A 15,739-nucleotide genomic window follows, 5' to 3' on the forward strand; every position below is an offset into this window, starting at 1 on the left:
AATAAATCATCTCCCTGATGATTTCTTCTTTGTTATACCTTGACATTTAACTCTAAGATGATTACTGCAGCTTAAAAATTGTTTTAAGGACCCGTAAAAGGGCAAGCAGTCATTTTTTTATGAGACCCTCCATTTAATTAGCATGTTATTAAATAAGTATGCACTGAAAGATTGACTTGTGGCTGCTATTTTGTTGTCAACATAAAAAAATAAAAATTATTTTATTTGCATTATTAAATAGAACCAGAGTCATGTTAGTGATTTTATCTAAATTACTGCAAACTTACCAAAATATCAATTTGGATTTGACAGTGTAGTTTTTTTTTTTAAATCAGCTAAAAATGCTAAGATAAACATTGTCTGCAGTGAATGTGTGTTTGTTCAAATCATGCATTTAAAGCATAAATACGGCATCTCATTTATCATTTTCATCCTTAATGTGACTGTGGTATGCAGCTCTGAACATTGTGTACAGTCTCATCCTCTTCAGCGTCTCCACTTGTTTGATAACTTATATCAGATACCTTCAGCTCCCATGTGCATGAACCATTTAAGTGTGAAGTCTGTCAGTGCATTGACCTCTAGTCCACGGCAGCTCATCATTATTTGTTCTAATCATCTCAATTTTCTTTCTCTTTCCCCTGTCCTTGACACTTTACGCCACTGCTGTGATTATCACCCACCCCCTTCAATCCTCAATCTCTCTTCCTTCTGTTTATTCAACTCCCTTTTCCTCCCACGGTTTGCAAACTGTGCTACTGCCTCACGCAGGCCGGGGAAATCTGCGCCCTCAGCTGGACAGCGCCATGCAGGACGTGAACGACTTGTACCTGCTGATGGAGGAGACGGAGAAGCAGGCGGTGCGAAGAGCGCTCCTGGAGGAGAGGGGACGTTACTGTACGTTTATCAACTTCCTTCAGCCAGTGGTGGTAAGCAACATTTACGTCCTCAAAAATCAGCTTGAGCTTTCCTCTTACCTCTCAGAACTTTCTTTTGATTTATTGTGTTTTCTGTGCAGAATGTAGAGATTGCCATGCTGGGAGAGATAACCCACTTACAAGCCATTGTTGATGACCTCACTGCATTGACTGAAGATCCACATAAGCTGCCACCTGCCAGTGAGCAGGTAACTGGGCTGAACTACTCCTAGTACTCATAATGCTGTGGATGCATGTACAATTTACTTCCATTAAGATGTTCAAGTTATACTAATCACTGTGAGACTTGCAATATTTCCAACCTATTTAAATGAATACATTTACAACCCACTCCACACTTATCGAAACCCATGATTTGCACATTATAATTTCATAATATAATTTGAGTGGCTTTAATGTTTTAAAGTTGATCAGACTTAACTTTCTGTTTTCCTGTGTAATAAATCATCTAACTCAGAGGCCCCAGTCTCTTACCACTGGCCCCTAGGCTGTAAGATGACCAGGATTTATCTGGCCACTGGGCACAGTGAACAGGAGGGTAAGGACAGTGAAATATCTCCAAGGTTCACTGTTGGAGAACTTCAGACATGAATCCCATCTTGGGGTCCTCCAGTTTCCATAACACTGAATTAACATTGCATACATCTCATCCTTTTGGAAGGCCAGAACAAGCATTTTCTCTGTTGCCATCACAAATGTAAACATGTAGAGTTGGCTAAATACTTTTGGGGTTTTAACTCGAACCTTGTGCTTTGGTCAGATGAGACTAAAGCTCATGTCACCAAAATGGTTCCATCATAATCCCACAGAAACGAGCTGCACTCTGAGCTGCCTCTGGTAATTAAATACCACAGTGAAACTGGAGATATGAGTACACATGGGCTTTCAGAAAATCCAGCCGACATTGCTGAAGCAATGAAGGTGCAGATTGTAGCTCTGCAAGGTTGATATACAGCATTATGCATAAAGTGAATATCTGAAAACTCATGAAATCTTAAACACATCAGTGGCTTCTGATGCCTTTAAGGTTGTTTTTTGTAAAGCATAACTGCTACTGAAGAACATATACTTAACTGAAGTCCAGTGATCTGTTCTCTCTTGGTGCACTGAAGCTCCATTCATCCAATATGTGTTTACGGCAACAAATGATGTGTGTCAAATCTACACAGCATAGGGGTGGTTGCTGTGTGTTTTTATCCTAAATCCCAGGCCACAATCTGTAAACGCTAGGGGACACACTCCAGCTGCAATGGCAATTTACCCTTTCACAAGTCAGTAGATACAGGTTTATGACTACCCTGGTGAGTCCGGGGTATAAAAACAGCAGGCTGACTTTGACCACCCTCGCTGCAATGGTGTTTCCTAAATATATATTTAAGGACATAAAAAATGTCCAATCCCTTAATGTGTTTTGCAAAAGGGGCTTAAGGTTGAGCTTTTTGGCAAGAAACTACAATGGGTCAAGCATAAAACAAGGGATCAACATTTTGCATTGGATAATACATTTTTTGAAATGGCAAGACATTTTTGATAAATATCAGGTGGCCTCTGTCGGAAAACTGAAAATGGTTTATCAGTGTGTCTTTTGAAGTAAACTAAAGTAAAGAGTGCATCTGAGAGAGAAAACTCAGACCTCCAAGCAACGTTGCTCTACTGGTTGAAGTGGGTTATATAAAGTATTAACAGCATGGATCCCATACCTAATTAAAGGTTTGATTTGACAAAAAGGTTTTGATGTATGATTTTTAGGCTGTGATATAAGATTAATTGATCACCTTTTCTTTGATGGATTTCTGCAGGTAATTCGGGACATTAAAGGCTCTGACTACAGCTGGTCCTACCAGACCCCTCCTTCCTCCCCGAGCAGTACCAGCTCCAGGAAGAGCAGCATGTGCAGGTACATCCTATAAACACACACAGGTCCTTTTGCAATAAAATTCCTTCTCAGGCATTTCCAAAAATAGATGAAAATACTCTGCTTTGACTAAGAACTTCCAGCATGTCTTTTTAATGTTATTTATGGCTATGTTGGTAATGATGAACATCATTGAATGTGGAGCCGTTCTGAACATACACGCATGCGTGTATGTTAAGATCAATCCACATCCTAATATCAAAACTTTTAAAGACGTATGTTTTAATATAAGTTTGACGTGCCGTCCTCACGAAGAACCTGACTACCGGTGACAGTCGACTTGCCGTACCTGTGGTATCTTACAAGCTGCTCTGCTCCTTGCTGCAGGCAGATTTGTCATTTTCAAGCTTCTTACAGCCAGATTATGTCAAAAGCTGTCAAACATCACAGGCTGAAAGGTGCCAGCTTACACAGGAACCAAAACCCACAGTTCTTTTTAATGACGAATGATGAAGCTTTGACAGTTTATTTATAAATGTGCGGTTTTGGATCGAGAGGGAAGTCTGTCTTCGAACAGAACCCATTGTAACAGGGGAGTTGAAGGGAAACTCCCTCGCTTTGGTGTTAAAGTTCCTGTCAGAACTTCAATGGTGTTTAAGGCAATTAACGCGACACCCTAATTTTTAGTCTGTCTGTATTTATTCACTCATAACTGTGAAAATACACAGCTCACAGGTTTTAGAGATGAAATAGAAAAGTGTTTTTTAAATTTCACTTCAACAATAAAACAGCTACAAAGCTGCATTAAACTTTCTTTGGAGATAAATATTTTGCCAAATCTCTTTTGACTATAAATTAGTCAGCCTTAACAGTATAACCTGTTGCCTAATATTGATAAGGCTTGCTAGAAAACATCCATCACATATATGGCCTGGCCACATATGTATACACATGTAAATTAACAATTAAAAGCCAATTAAAAGGGCTAATATTTGGGTAAATGTACATCAGCAGAGGAACCACACTCTTTAACCATAGACAAGACCTTAATATAATTCTGACTGAACACTTTTCTTACCAGAACTGTTAACGTTCATTTGAATTGACTAGTTTAGTCAACAGATCTCTGATAATTTGGTGTTCAGGACTATTCCCAAAGGTAAACGCTATCCTGGTTTATCCATTCTAAATCAAGGTTTGATGTGTGTTAGGGACCCTTGTCCTGCTGTAACACCACACTGAGTCCTAGTTTCAACCAAGTAAACTTTGGTATGATTTTTTGCAAAGTATCATTATCATTGGCAGCACAACATGATGCTACCACCACCATTCTTGACAGTGGGACAGTGTTTTTAGGTTTGAAAGTCTCTATTAGTAAGTTGAAGCTTGACCACAAGATTTTTGTAGCCATGAGCCAACTGCTGACATATTTCTTTCTGGATATTCCACCACTCATATTGGCAGATTTTGCAGTTTTCCTAACACTGACCCATCTTTTAAAACTTCAATAGTGTTAAGATCAGAAATCGGTGAAAACAAATTCCAGAAGCTTAATGTTGACTGAATTATCTGTTCCAAAACAGATTTTTATGTGTTGGGAATCATTGTTCTGTTGGAACACCCAACAAACTAACCTGAACTCTCATCCTCTAATGATGGTTGGAATGATCAGGAATAGTCCAGGGCCAACTAAGGCTCAGGTCTGCCATAAAATGGAAACTGCTGGGACACCAGTGGCGCTGATAGTGCAGCAACCCACATCAAGACACCAAATGCATTCTGGATAACGGTGTTGTGATTAAAGGGATAAGGATTAAGTTATTTGGCTACATTGACAAGCAGAATGTTGTCAATTGCTCAGCGTGAGGCTTTTAAAGCAAAGCATACTATAGCAACTGTCAAGGATGACAAAACCCACAGCACCTAGCATCATGCTGTGTGGCTGTTTTAATGCCACAGTTACTGGTACATTTGGCTAACTGGATTGAATAATGAAGGAAGAAGAGATATTTTTTGATTTCATCTCAAATTAACAGATAGACAATTTAAAGTTGGATAAACTTGGAAGCTCCATCAGAGCAATGATGTGAAGCCAGGAAATAAACCATATCCAATGCAGTCTACCACAGAAACTTTTCTAACCCTTTTTTAAATCTTTACCCTGAAAAAAAGAACTATTCAAATAAATTACTGAAAGCATGGATACAAACTTCTTAACGAAACTGTATACTACAACCATAGGTGCATCAAAGCCGAATAACCTCTAGCTTTTTCAAAGAACCCAAGTATGACTTATTATTATTCAAGGCCTAAACCTAACACTGCCCACAGAAGCTCGAGCTCTGGGGGCCATGATGGGATAGCCGCATCCCAAGTTTGCCCTTGTTAAAGTCACTCAAATCCTTATTCTTGTCCATTCTTTCTGCTTCCAACACTCTTTTGCTGCCCAGTACATCTTACCCAATGCCACATGTCATTGTGCAGAGTTAATCAACGTTTTAATTTTTAACCCATCTCATGGTTACATTCTGGTAGCTACAGAGTCATACTGTATCTGTGCAGAAAAACAGGATTATTTATCAAAGGAGAGGGAAATAGAAGATGGTCTCTGGTTTTAAATAAATAATGATTATTCAATTTGCCATGTTTAATTTGGCATTCCTCCTTAAGTGTCATCCTAGAGAATGAAGATTAATGAGAAGTGATAACTGCGGATCCGATCCGTAGGGAGACGGAGAGGGGAGTGGGTGTGGGGGAGGAGTAGTGCGGCGAGAAGGTGCGGAGCTCATTTCTAAATGTGTGGGTGACAAAAGGAAGCAACTCTGTGCGAGGATAACAAAGCAGGAGACAAAACGCATAAAGCCAGCTCTTAATCTTCAGAGGGAAAAAAAATCAAATAAAGGGATAATGTTTTAATGCTCTTTGATGCTCCAAAATTAAAAGAATGGCGTCATTTAGCCAACGTTCACGCCTGCAGCTTTTATGATCAGTTTTTTAATTTAGCCCATCCTGTTTTTGCACAAATCCTCTTCTTAAAAAGCATCTTTTAGAGAGAAATAAGGGGATAAAAACACGACCATATCGATTATGAGACTGCTTATTATTCACACTCTGCTTATGATATTGTGCCAACAGCTTACTTCAGATGCCCTCAACGGGAGCGCATCGGCTCAGCAGCGTCTCCTCCCACGACTCAGGCTTCGTCTCACAGGATGCCAACACCCATTCTAAGCCTCCATCACCCATGCCCTCAGATATCACCAGCCAGGTAGCTGTCTTAGTTATGATACTGAAAATATTTCTTTTTTTATCTACATAATACAGAGAAATGGGGATTTTGTACTCCAGCAAAACTAGGACCAAAGCAGCCTTGTACTCCCCAGTGATTCCTCAGGCAGTAATGCTGCAGGGAAGGAGGCCACAGCAACAGCTTCACTTTCTTATCAAAGTAATACAGTGCTGTGAAAAAAATATTTACCCTCTTACAAATTTCATCTGTTTCTGCTTTTTTGTCACATTTCAATGTTTCAGATCATCAAACTAATTTTAATATCTGACAAAGATAACCAGAGTAAATACAACAGGCAGTTTTCAATGGATGATTTCATTTATTAAGAGAAAAAAAGCTAGTCAAACAATATCGAACCAATTTATTTTGAGGCATTTAGATGTCCTGCTACATAACTCAAATGCACTTGAATTTAAGGTCATAAACTTATGGCTGAACATTCTCCTTTAGGATTTTCTGGTAGAAAGCAGAATTCATTATTCCATTAATTATAGCATGTTGTCCATGTCCTGAACAGCAAAAGCAGCCCCAGATTATCACAGTACTACCACTGTGTTCATCTACTGGTATGATCTTCTTTTTCTCAAGTGATGTGTTTATTTGGGCGTGGCGCTGGTGGTGTAGGCGTTAAGCCTGCAACCATGTGCAAAGGCCATAGTCCTCAATGAGGCTGACCCAGGTTCGAGTCCTGGACCCGGCGACCTTTGCCGAATGTCTCCCCCTCTCTTTGCCCTCTTTCCTGTCTACCTACTGTTGAAAAAAATAAAAAATAAAGGCCTCATGTGCCGCAAAAAAAAAAAGTGATGTGTTAATTTTACACCACATATACAAGGACGCACACCTTCTAAAAACCTGTTTTGGTTGGCCAGCCACCCCTGTAAAGGTTCACCACAGTTCCATTTTTTTCCATTTATGCATTATGGCTCTCATTATGGTTCATTGGAGTATCAAAGCCTTAGAAATGTCCTTGTAACTCTTTTAAGACTAATGAATCAATTACCTTGTTTTTCACCTTTTCTTGAAAGGCATGATGTGTAGCTTTTTGAGATATCTCAGCCTACTTTAAGTTGTCGGACAGGTTCTGTTTAAGTTATTCTATAATTTGCAGGTTTGAGTGTAATTATGTCTAGCTGTGGTCTGTTAAATTGAACCCAGGTTTAAAAAAATCTGATGGTTTTTTCTTGACTGAACAAGTGGTGAAATTACTTTTTTGAGTTGGGCCAAGTTTGTTTGGATAGTTTTTGTCCCTTAACAAGTGAAACCATCATTTCAAAACTGAATTTTGTGATTGCATTTGTCTGATATGTATATGTGTTTGATCATTTTAAACATGCAAGCTTGACAAAAAAATAGCAGATAGAGAAGAAATACTTTCCACAGCACTGAAATTTGCTGCTTTTTTACCCAACAATTACTCACAATCTGGTATAGCAAGGCTACTTTTTCATATTTGAATGTCAGACAAATCTCTTGTCTCAGCAAGAGTTTGATAGTCAAACTAAGATTTTTATTTTCAATGCAATAGAGCTGTTTCATTTGCAAATATGAAGTTTCTATCCCACTGACTGATAAAGTTATTCAGACCCTCATGAACAGATTGCAGTGTATCGAAGCCACTCATCAGTGTTTCAACACACCAACTAATGCAATGTTCTTTTTCAGAATAAATTATCTTACAGGCTACTTTCGATCTCTGCTGCAGTCTATAGATCCCATAAGAGAAAAGGAAGAAAAACTTCTATCTAAAGCTTATCAGCACTCTTTTTCAACTCCCACCCCTCTTCCTGTTCATCTCTTCCACCTACCTCCTTTTCCCACGACTACACTGCTCTTTACTTCATCTTCCCTTCCCCAGAAATCCACAAGCTCAGCCTCCTCTGAGGCCTCAGAAACCTGCCAGTCTGTCAGCGAGTGCAACTCTCCTACAGCGGTTAGTACGGCATGCATTCTACCAGTACTCAAAGACTCAAAACATGCACTCACACACGCTGATGCGCAGCACATTTCCTCTCATTGTTACCTATGGGTAAAAAAAAGCCTGCTGGCTGCTCACGGCAGCCGCAGTGCAGTTTGACTTGCACTACTCCTGAATGATGAGCACTCTGACTCAGACTTGTCTGTCCATTCCGCAGTATGGCTCATGCTCATCCTTTGGTACCTTCCGCCCTGCTTTCTCTCACACTGGCACCATCAGGCCTCTCTCTGTCATACTCCCTGCGTCCCCCACATTTAACCACTCACCTGGATCCAACAATCCATCACCCACATCAAAGGTTCCTAGCTGGAAGGTTTGTTTTGGTTGCAATTTTTAGTTTTGGGTTTGTGTTTTTCTTTTTAAACCTTTGCTTCTTTGCTTTTATGTGTTTTTATTGCTGCTAACTTCACAACCACCATCACGGTGTTGCCCATTGAGCTCAGCTTTCCAGTCTTTCCTTCAGATATGTGTTAAACTGAGAGTTAACACTGCCATAGCCTACCCTGGTTTGCACATATCTGCACATGCCTCTAACCAGTCAATGAGCCAAATGTATTTAACTGAGAGTACAACTGTTGGATGGCACAAAAAATTGCAGAAAAAGATGCAAAGTTGGAATATCTGTCTGATCTTTCCATTGTTCCTGCAGGACTGGGCCAAGTCGAGCTCCTGTGAGCCGGCGTTGGCCGACACTCCAGAGCGCAGGAGGGACTCTGTGGAAAAGATGAGAGAACTGGATGCTCCGCCCAGTCCACAGGGATACTCCGGGATGCAACCAGGTGATCCCCACAGAGCAAGAAGTGGCCCAGGAATTATTACAGCCAAGGTAGGCGTCCCCCACAGACTTCAAATGTAAATGTCTGTAAATGAATTCCTAAGCCTCTGGAATTGCTGTGTGGTTTTAATGCAAATGTGTGCCAGTCTGTATGTATTTCTTACATATCTCTGATTCTGTGTGTGCTTCAGCATGGAGAGCCCCTTTCTCCAGCAGCCAGTACACTGGCTATGGTTCTCACCAGAGGCCTGAGTATGGAGCAGCAGAAGAGCAGTAGGGACTCTCTGCAGTATTCCAGTGGCTACAGCACACAGACAAACACCCCTTCCTGCTCTGAGGACACAATTCCATCTCAAGGTAAACCACATCCTGAAGAACCAAACCCTCCTTCAGAGAGACATTTTCATGTATTTCATTCTGCCAGCAATGTCCCACCTATTAAATCTCATATAAGGTGTCCTGGTCAACCTTACAGCATAGAGTGCCTTTCAGCAGTATTCATATCGCTTGAACTTTTCCACACTGTGTTATGTTACAACTTCACACACCAGTGCAGGTTTTAGAGATTATACATCTCTATATATATATATTTTTTTTTTTTTCTTTTTTTTTTCTTTTTTACAAAAATGTGAAATAAAACGCAAACAATTCCTTTCAAAAATCCTGAATTCTGTATTGTTCACTTGTGTACAATTTATTCTCAGTATAAGTATATTTGTCCTGTATGAACAAACTGCGTCATGAAGAGAAAGGACCCCAGCAGACGAGAAAGTGCTTTAAAGCAGGATTAGATTATAAAACAATATCCCAAGCTTTGAAAATCTCTTGGAGCACAGTACAATCCAATTTCTGAAAGTGAAACACTATGGTACAACTGTAAACTCACCAAGCTGGCCATTCACTTAAAACAAGAGGCCCATGGTAACACTGGAGATCCAAAGCTCCGGTATGGGAACAGGAAAAATGTTTTAAAGTGCTCTCCAAAAAGTGGAAAAAGCTGCAAAGAAAGCCATTAATAGAAACCCAGAAGATGTACCATTTGCAGTTTGCCACAAGCCATAAAAGGGAGACAGTAAACCTTTGGAAGAAGGTGCTTTCTGTCAGATGAGACCACAACCTGACTTTTGGGCATCTATGTGAGATTAAAATGTACAGCACAAAATTGACACTCATTTCTCTGGACACTCCATAGTGGTGGTGCATCAAGCTGTGGGGATGTATTTCAAAAGGGACAGGAAAGATACAGTAAATGAAGCTAAATATAGGAGAATTCTGTGGTAGAGCCTGCAAACAGGACAACAACCCTAAACAAACAATGGTGAGGTTAAAATCAAAGCATATTTCTGTATTAAATGGCTAAACGTCAGCTATTTTCCCCTGAAGAGTGGAAAACATTTCTTTATGTCTTTATATGTACAAGGTACTTGCAGGTGTAATTGCAGCAAAAGACAATTCTACAAAGTATTATCTTGGGGAGGCTGAATAAAAAATAATGCTAGACTTTTCAGGGTTTTATAAAAAATGAAAATGATATATAGTTTTTCATCCATCTCATAATAAACTCTTCTTTGGGTTTATCTATCACAATCATTCCCAAGAAAATACATTCAAGTTTGTGTTTACAAAGTAACAAACATATCAAAACATTCAAGGGTATAAATACTTCATAGCACTGTAATTTCCTAATTACCCTGTAGCCTTTGCAACATGTTTCCCAAAGTCTCAGTGTAGTTACTGTGAATTATAAAATAATAAATGAGCTGCAGATGAACTCATCAATCAGGACAAAAATCAGGATTTTTATCATTTGGTGTAAAAAAAATAAAAATCCACATGACTCATTTTCTCTTCCTAGGTTCTGATTATGAGTGCTACTCACTCAACGGGGATGTTGACAACGAGGGGCAGCCAGACTTTGACAAGTCCTCCACCATCCCACGCCATAGCAACATTGCTCAGAGCTACCGCCGCATGATTCAAACTAAACGGCCTGCCAGCACAGCAGGTCTGCCTGCAGGTAAGAGCCTGCAGGGAACTCCTAATGGTGCCGCAAGAAGCAGCCCTGGAGCCATTTCCTCTGGGACGGCCACCATCCGCAGGACGCCCTCCTCCAAAACTGGAGTGAGACGCACGCCATCCACATCTGGCCCCATTCCCATCCGACCCCCAATCGTGCCAGTCAGAACCCCCACAGTGCCAGACTCTCCAGGGTCTGCTAGCCCGTCCCCACACCATGTAGGAGGTGAGGAGTTTTTATACAGTGATGACCCGCCTGCTGGGGACTACATGAGGGCTTCTCCAAAGCGGATGAGTCTTCCTGATACAGCTTGGGGCTATGGAGGAGGAGGAGGGGTGGAGAGGATTGCTTACGCCCAGCAAGCCCCCAGCACGGCCCCGCACACAGCTGAGGAGGACCCTCAGCTTGCTGCCAACCGTCACAGCCTGGTTGAGAAGATAGGAGAGCTGGCAGCCAGCGCTCACGCCCTCGGTGAAGGTCAGTATCCCTTTCCCAGCTTACAGTCAGGGGACACAGCTCAGTGTGTGCCCCAGGAGTCATCATCTGTTACCCAGGAGGATGTGGATATGTTAAAGACTATTCGCCGTGGGGTGAAGCTGCGCAAGACGGTAACTGACGACCGGTCGGCTCCCAGGATCCTTCGGTAATTCAAGGAGAGGAAAGCTTTTATTCACAAACCGAAACACTCATGAACTGAGGCACAATAAGCAAAAAGGATGCAAGGTGGTCAATGAAGGCCAGTCAACAAATAAGAGACTTTGAAGTATGTTAAGTAATTTCATGTCATGTACTGTATGTATTGAGTTCGTACGAAATAATGCATTTATTTTATTTTTCTGATGTCATTTTTAATTTTTTGTTTGTTGAGCTATGTTGCTGTGCATTTCTGCTTTCAGCCCAGTTTCTCCCAGTGGTTCCAGTGTGCAACTCATCACACAGCTGAATACTCTTACTATTAATACTTCTGTGTGCATTTCTCAGTGACCGCAGCCACCTGTCAGTGGAAAGTTGGTGGCGGGGTGCTCTTTGAGCCCGTCTCGTTTCTCATCGTTACTGTTCAAGTATTACTGTTTAGTTTCGTAAGCTGGACAGCAGCTGTGTAATTTCATGTAAAAATAGAAGCAATACGGCGGGGTTTATATTGCTGTACTGTACTGTCAATATATTCTGCAATTAAACTGGCTTTTTACTGAAAAACAGCTCAATTGTTTTTGTCAGAAAATTATTAAAATCATTCTTCAATGGACTGTGACGGTTTTCAAATTATGCTTATTTGTTTGTTTGTGTTTGCTGAAATGTGGTGCAGAAGTTATTATGAACATGGATTAATTAGGATGTATATTTAAATGTGAAATGTGCCCCAACTAATTTCCTTGCCTTTTGAAGTTCTTCATAGTCCACTCAAGTTTTTTCAGATGTGTAGATTAATTAGAGTTTATTTCCTCAAGAGCCCTCCTTACGGTAAATATTTATGCAGAAGTTAATTTGCAATTATTTCATTATTTATTTAGTATAGTAATAATACTTTTTCAGCTTTTAAACTGTAAAGTAGTTGACAGTATTTTCCTTTGTCAAGGATGCAATAATGCTTATAATAATGCAGTACTTTAAACAGACAAGTGGTGGTGCCGGAGGCCCTTTAGCGAGCCTGAGCAAGTGGAGTGTTGATTATAGAACATTTATGTGGACATTACTGCTTTGTTAATGATGTTTGACGCCCAAGATAAGATGGTAGGTTGAATAGATAGAGAAAGACAATTGTGGTTATTGTATTTGTGAAAACAATAACATGTACAGGGAATATATTCAGCAAAATGTTATCAAAGTGCTGTTTTTTACTTCCTGCGAGCCAAACGTCACTCCTAAAAACTGCAAGCGGTTTCATTTCCCGCCAAATCTAGGCCACCACGCAGCTGGGTCTAATATTGTACATTTTTTGCTGCCCAGTGTTTATTAGAAGATACGCTAAAACCTCAAACACATTCTCATAAATGTTGGATGTATTTTTCAGAAACTACTGAAATTCATCTCATTAATAACTGCTCACGTAACTATAAAGTGTTTTCTCCCTTTTTATCAGTGACTATGATACCTGACTTTTTCTGGTAAAAGAAATCAGATTTAAAAGGTGATGTGAGCATGAAGCCCTTTTTAAAACTTCATCAAAAGGCAACTCACTAGTCTAACTTTGGGAGGAAGAAATCAAGAATATAGTTTGGATTTAAAGAAGTGGGAAGGGAAGATTGAAAGGAGTATGTTCTAAAACAGAGTTATCTGATGTGTGGCAAATCACAATGAATAAAAAGACGCTTGAATAGCAGCAGAGTGTTTTAACAAAAAGAGCCAGTGTGTCATTAGGTTTGCTTCAAATTGGAAGTGATTTAGAACAGTGGTTCTCAAACTTTTTATAACAAGTACCATTGTAGGATATTTAAAGTTTTACTAAGTGTCAAAGTACCACCTGTTGAATTGGCTAAAGTATTCCATGTAATGATGTGCTCTAAGTAGAAATTTCAAAGTTTGTCGTTTTAAATGGGTAAAATGGAGTTTTGACGAAAATTCAAACTGAAAGACTCACCTCCACCCCTCGGCCGTCCTATGAATCCACCGTGCATCTCTCCTCCATCCAATCAGCGTCAGATCCACATGTGTCTTCAATCAAACATCCTCCGAGGCTTTGCTTTTAAGGACCTCCAGTCATGGATTCCCCGCTCTTCAGCTGAGCTTCAACCCTCCTCCGCCCCACTTCCACCATCTCCCTTCCATACTCCTCCCGGCTCCCTTACCTTCTTAGGCCTTCACTCCACCACCAGTATCGGATCCCAAGGGGGGAAGACTTATCTAATGTTAAGCCTAAATGTTAATTCAAGCTCATGTCATTTTCAGCATTCATGTCTTCCTCCGGGGTCTGAACACCAAAGATATTAACTTTTATCAATAAAGTTCTCTAATCGCCATCTTGTTTCTTATTGTGAGTCTTTCCATGTTGAAATTACCGTTAAAACCACATGTTCACATAAACAGCCTTTTTCCTCACTGTCTGATAGTAAATCAGATTAAAGCTTTCCCATATTACCAAAATGGTATCCCTTCACCCATCCCTTTAACAGCAACAACACCACTGCATCATGATATTGCCACCCCTGTAATTCACAGTTCGGATAACGTTTTCAGGCTTCCCTTTTTCTTCCAAATGTAACAATAAATTTATGGCAAATCATTTCATTAAAACTGCAGGACATGTCTCCAGCGTTTAAGGTCTCTGTCCCTGTGTGCATTTGCAATCTGTAATCTTGTTTTTATGTTTCTTTTGGAGTGACAGATTGTTTCAGCCCATGTTGATACAGGACTCGTTTACCTGCGAATAGTCTTTAACATATCCTTGCTGACTCTTACCAAAGTCAGCAACCATCTTCTCAAGGTTTTTGCTTATGGTCCAGGATTCATATGGACATTTCACTTTAAAAGGCAGTCATCTCTAGGACACAGTACACGTCCTTCCTGAACAGTGAAATAGTTGGACATTCCCATGATGTTTATAGTTACTTGAACAGATGAGCATATAATTATGCTTGTAATAATTATATACTTGCAAATGATTAATACGTACATTTCTTCTAAGTACCATTAAAGGCAGCCCATGTACTACCATGGTGCTTGTACCACAGTTTTGAGAACCATGGGTTAGAAACCCTAATGCATCTCTCATAATCCTGTCAGCTTCATAAATAGCACATGATTGAATTTACACTCTTAGTTCGTTGCCTTGACCCGGTGGAGGAATGGCAGCCCAACTAATGACTCAGGCTTGATAGGATAATTAACTCAGAAAAAGAACAGATTTTTCTTTTTGTGCATCCGAAGGTTATGCTCTGACTGAACCGTGAGAATGCTAACACTGGCTCTTGAAAAAAAATCCAACTACTTCATTATGCAAATGACAGCATACAATTGAGATGTGTTGATTTTTATTTTTTATGTATTATTTTCCATTGTTCAGGGTGGCAAGAAGCTGCTTTTCAAATGAAGTTCCTTAATGCGAGGTATAGGAATAACAACTAAGAAATAAATAAAAATGCATCATTGACAAGATATGGCCCCTGAAGTGTCGGTCAGATTGGAGGGAGAGCATCTGTGAACAATAATCATATTTTGCCACAAATTCTCAATTGGATTTTGGTCTGGACTTTGACTAGGCCATTCTTACACATGAATATGATCTAATCCAATGCATTCTAACTCTGGCAGTATGTTTAGTGTCTTTGTTCTGCTGAAATATGAATCTCCATCCCAGTCTCAAGTCTTTTGCAGAACTGCCATGTGTTTAGCTCCACATATGTTTCTATTAGCTCTGATCAGGTTCCTTGTTCCTGCTGAAGAAACACATCCCACAGCATGGTGTATTTTAGACGACGTGCAGTGTTAGCCTTTAACTAGTTTGGCTAAAAAGTTCAGTTTTGGCACTGACCTGGGCACCTTCGTCCACATGTTTGTCATGTTCCCTACGTGACAAACTCCAAACAGGATTTCTCAAGGCTTGCTTTGAACAATGGCTTTCTTCCCAGATAACTACAGGACACTACTAAAAGTCCACAGCTTTTGGATCTTTGTAACTCATCCAGAGTTACCAATGACCTATTGACCTTTTCTCTGATTAACACAGCCCTCTGCCCAGGCTTTCAGTTTAAGTGGAAAGCTGTCTCTTGGTAGGTTTGCAGTTGTATCAAAATCTTTTCGTTTTCAGTTGATGGAGTGAACTGCGCTCTGTGACATGTTTTAAAGCTTCGGATCTTTTTCCCTTTTTACTTTCCCGTTATGTACTATTTTGTGTTGCTCAATCACATAAAGTCCTAATATTAAAAAAGCTCTTCTGGAACATGATGAGTGAAA

The 15,739-nt window shown here is 40.1% G+C and overlaps 1 protein-coding gene across 1 annotated transcript in view; it reads left to right on the forward strand.

The window, feature by feature from the left end:
- Positions 1-12,048, forward strand: part of mtss1la (MTSS I-BAR domain containing 2a) — a 47,896-nt gene extending 35,848 nt beyond the window's left edge. Inside the window, exons 8-16 of the mRNA XM_047346308.1 lie at positions 772-929; positions 1,019-1,126; positions 2,738-2,835; positions 5,929-6,061; positions 7,938-8,012; positions 8,215-8,370; positions 8,707-8,883; positions 9,024-9,189; positions 10,688-12,048. Of these exons, the coding sequence (XP_047202264.1) occupies positions 772-929; positions 1,019-1,126; positions 2,738-2,835; positions 5,929-6,061; positions 7,938-8,012; positions 8,215-8,370; positions 8,707-8,883; positions 9,024-9,189; positions 10,688-11,496 (1,880 nt within the window). The 3' untranslated portion in view covers positions 11,497-12,048. The remainder of the gene's footprint in view (positions 1-771; positions 930-1,018; positions 1,127-2,737; positions 2,836-5,928; positions 6,062-7,937; positions 8,013-8,214; positions 8,371-8,706; positions 8,884-9,023; positions 9,190-10,687) is intronic.
- The last annotated feature ends 3,691 nt before the right edge of the window (positions 12,049-15,739 follow it).

This window comes from Girardinichthys multiradiatus, chromosome 2 (assembly GCF_021462225.1).
Source record: "Girardinichthys multiradiatus isolate DD_20200921_A chromosome 2, DD_fGirMul_XY1, whole genome shotgun sequence".
Lineage (NCBI taxonomy): Eukaryota > Metazoa > Chordata > Actinopteri > Cyprinodontiformes > Goodeidae > Girardinichthys > Girardinichthys multiradiatus.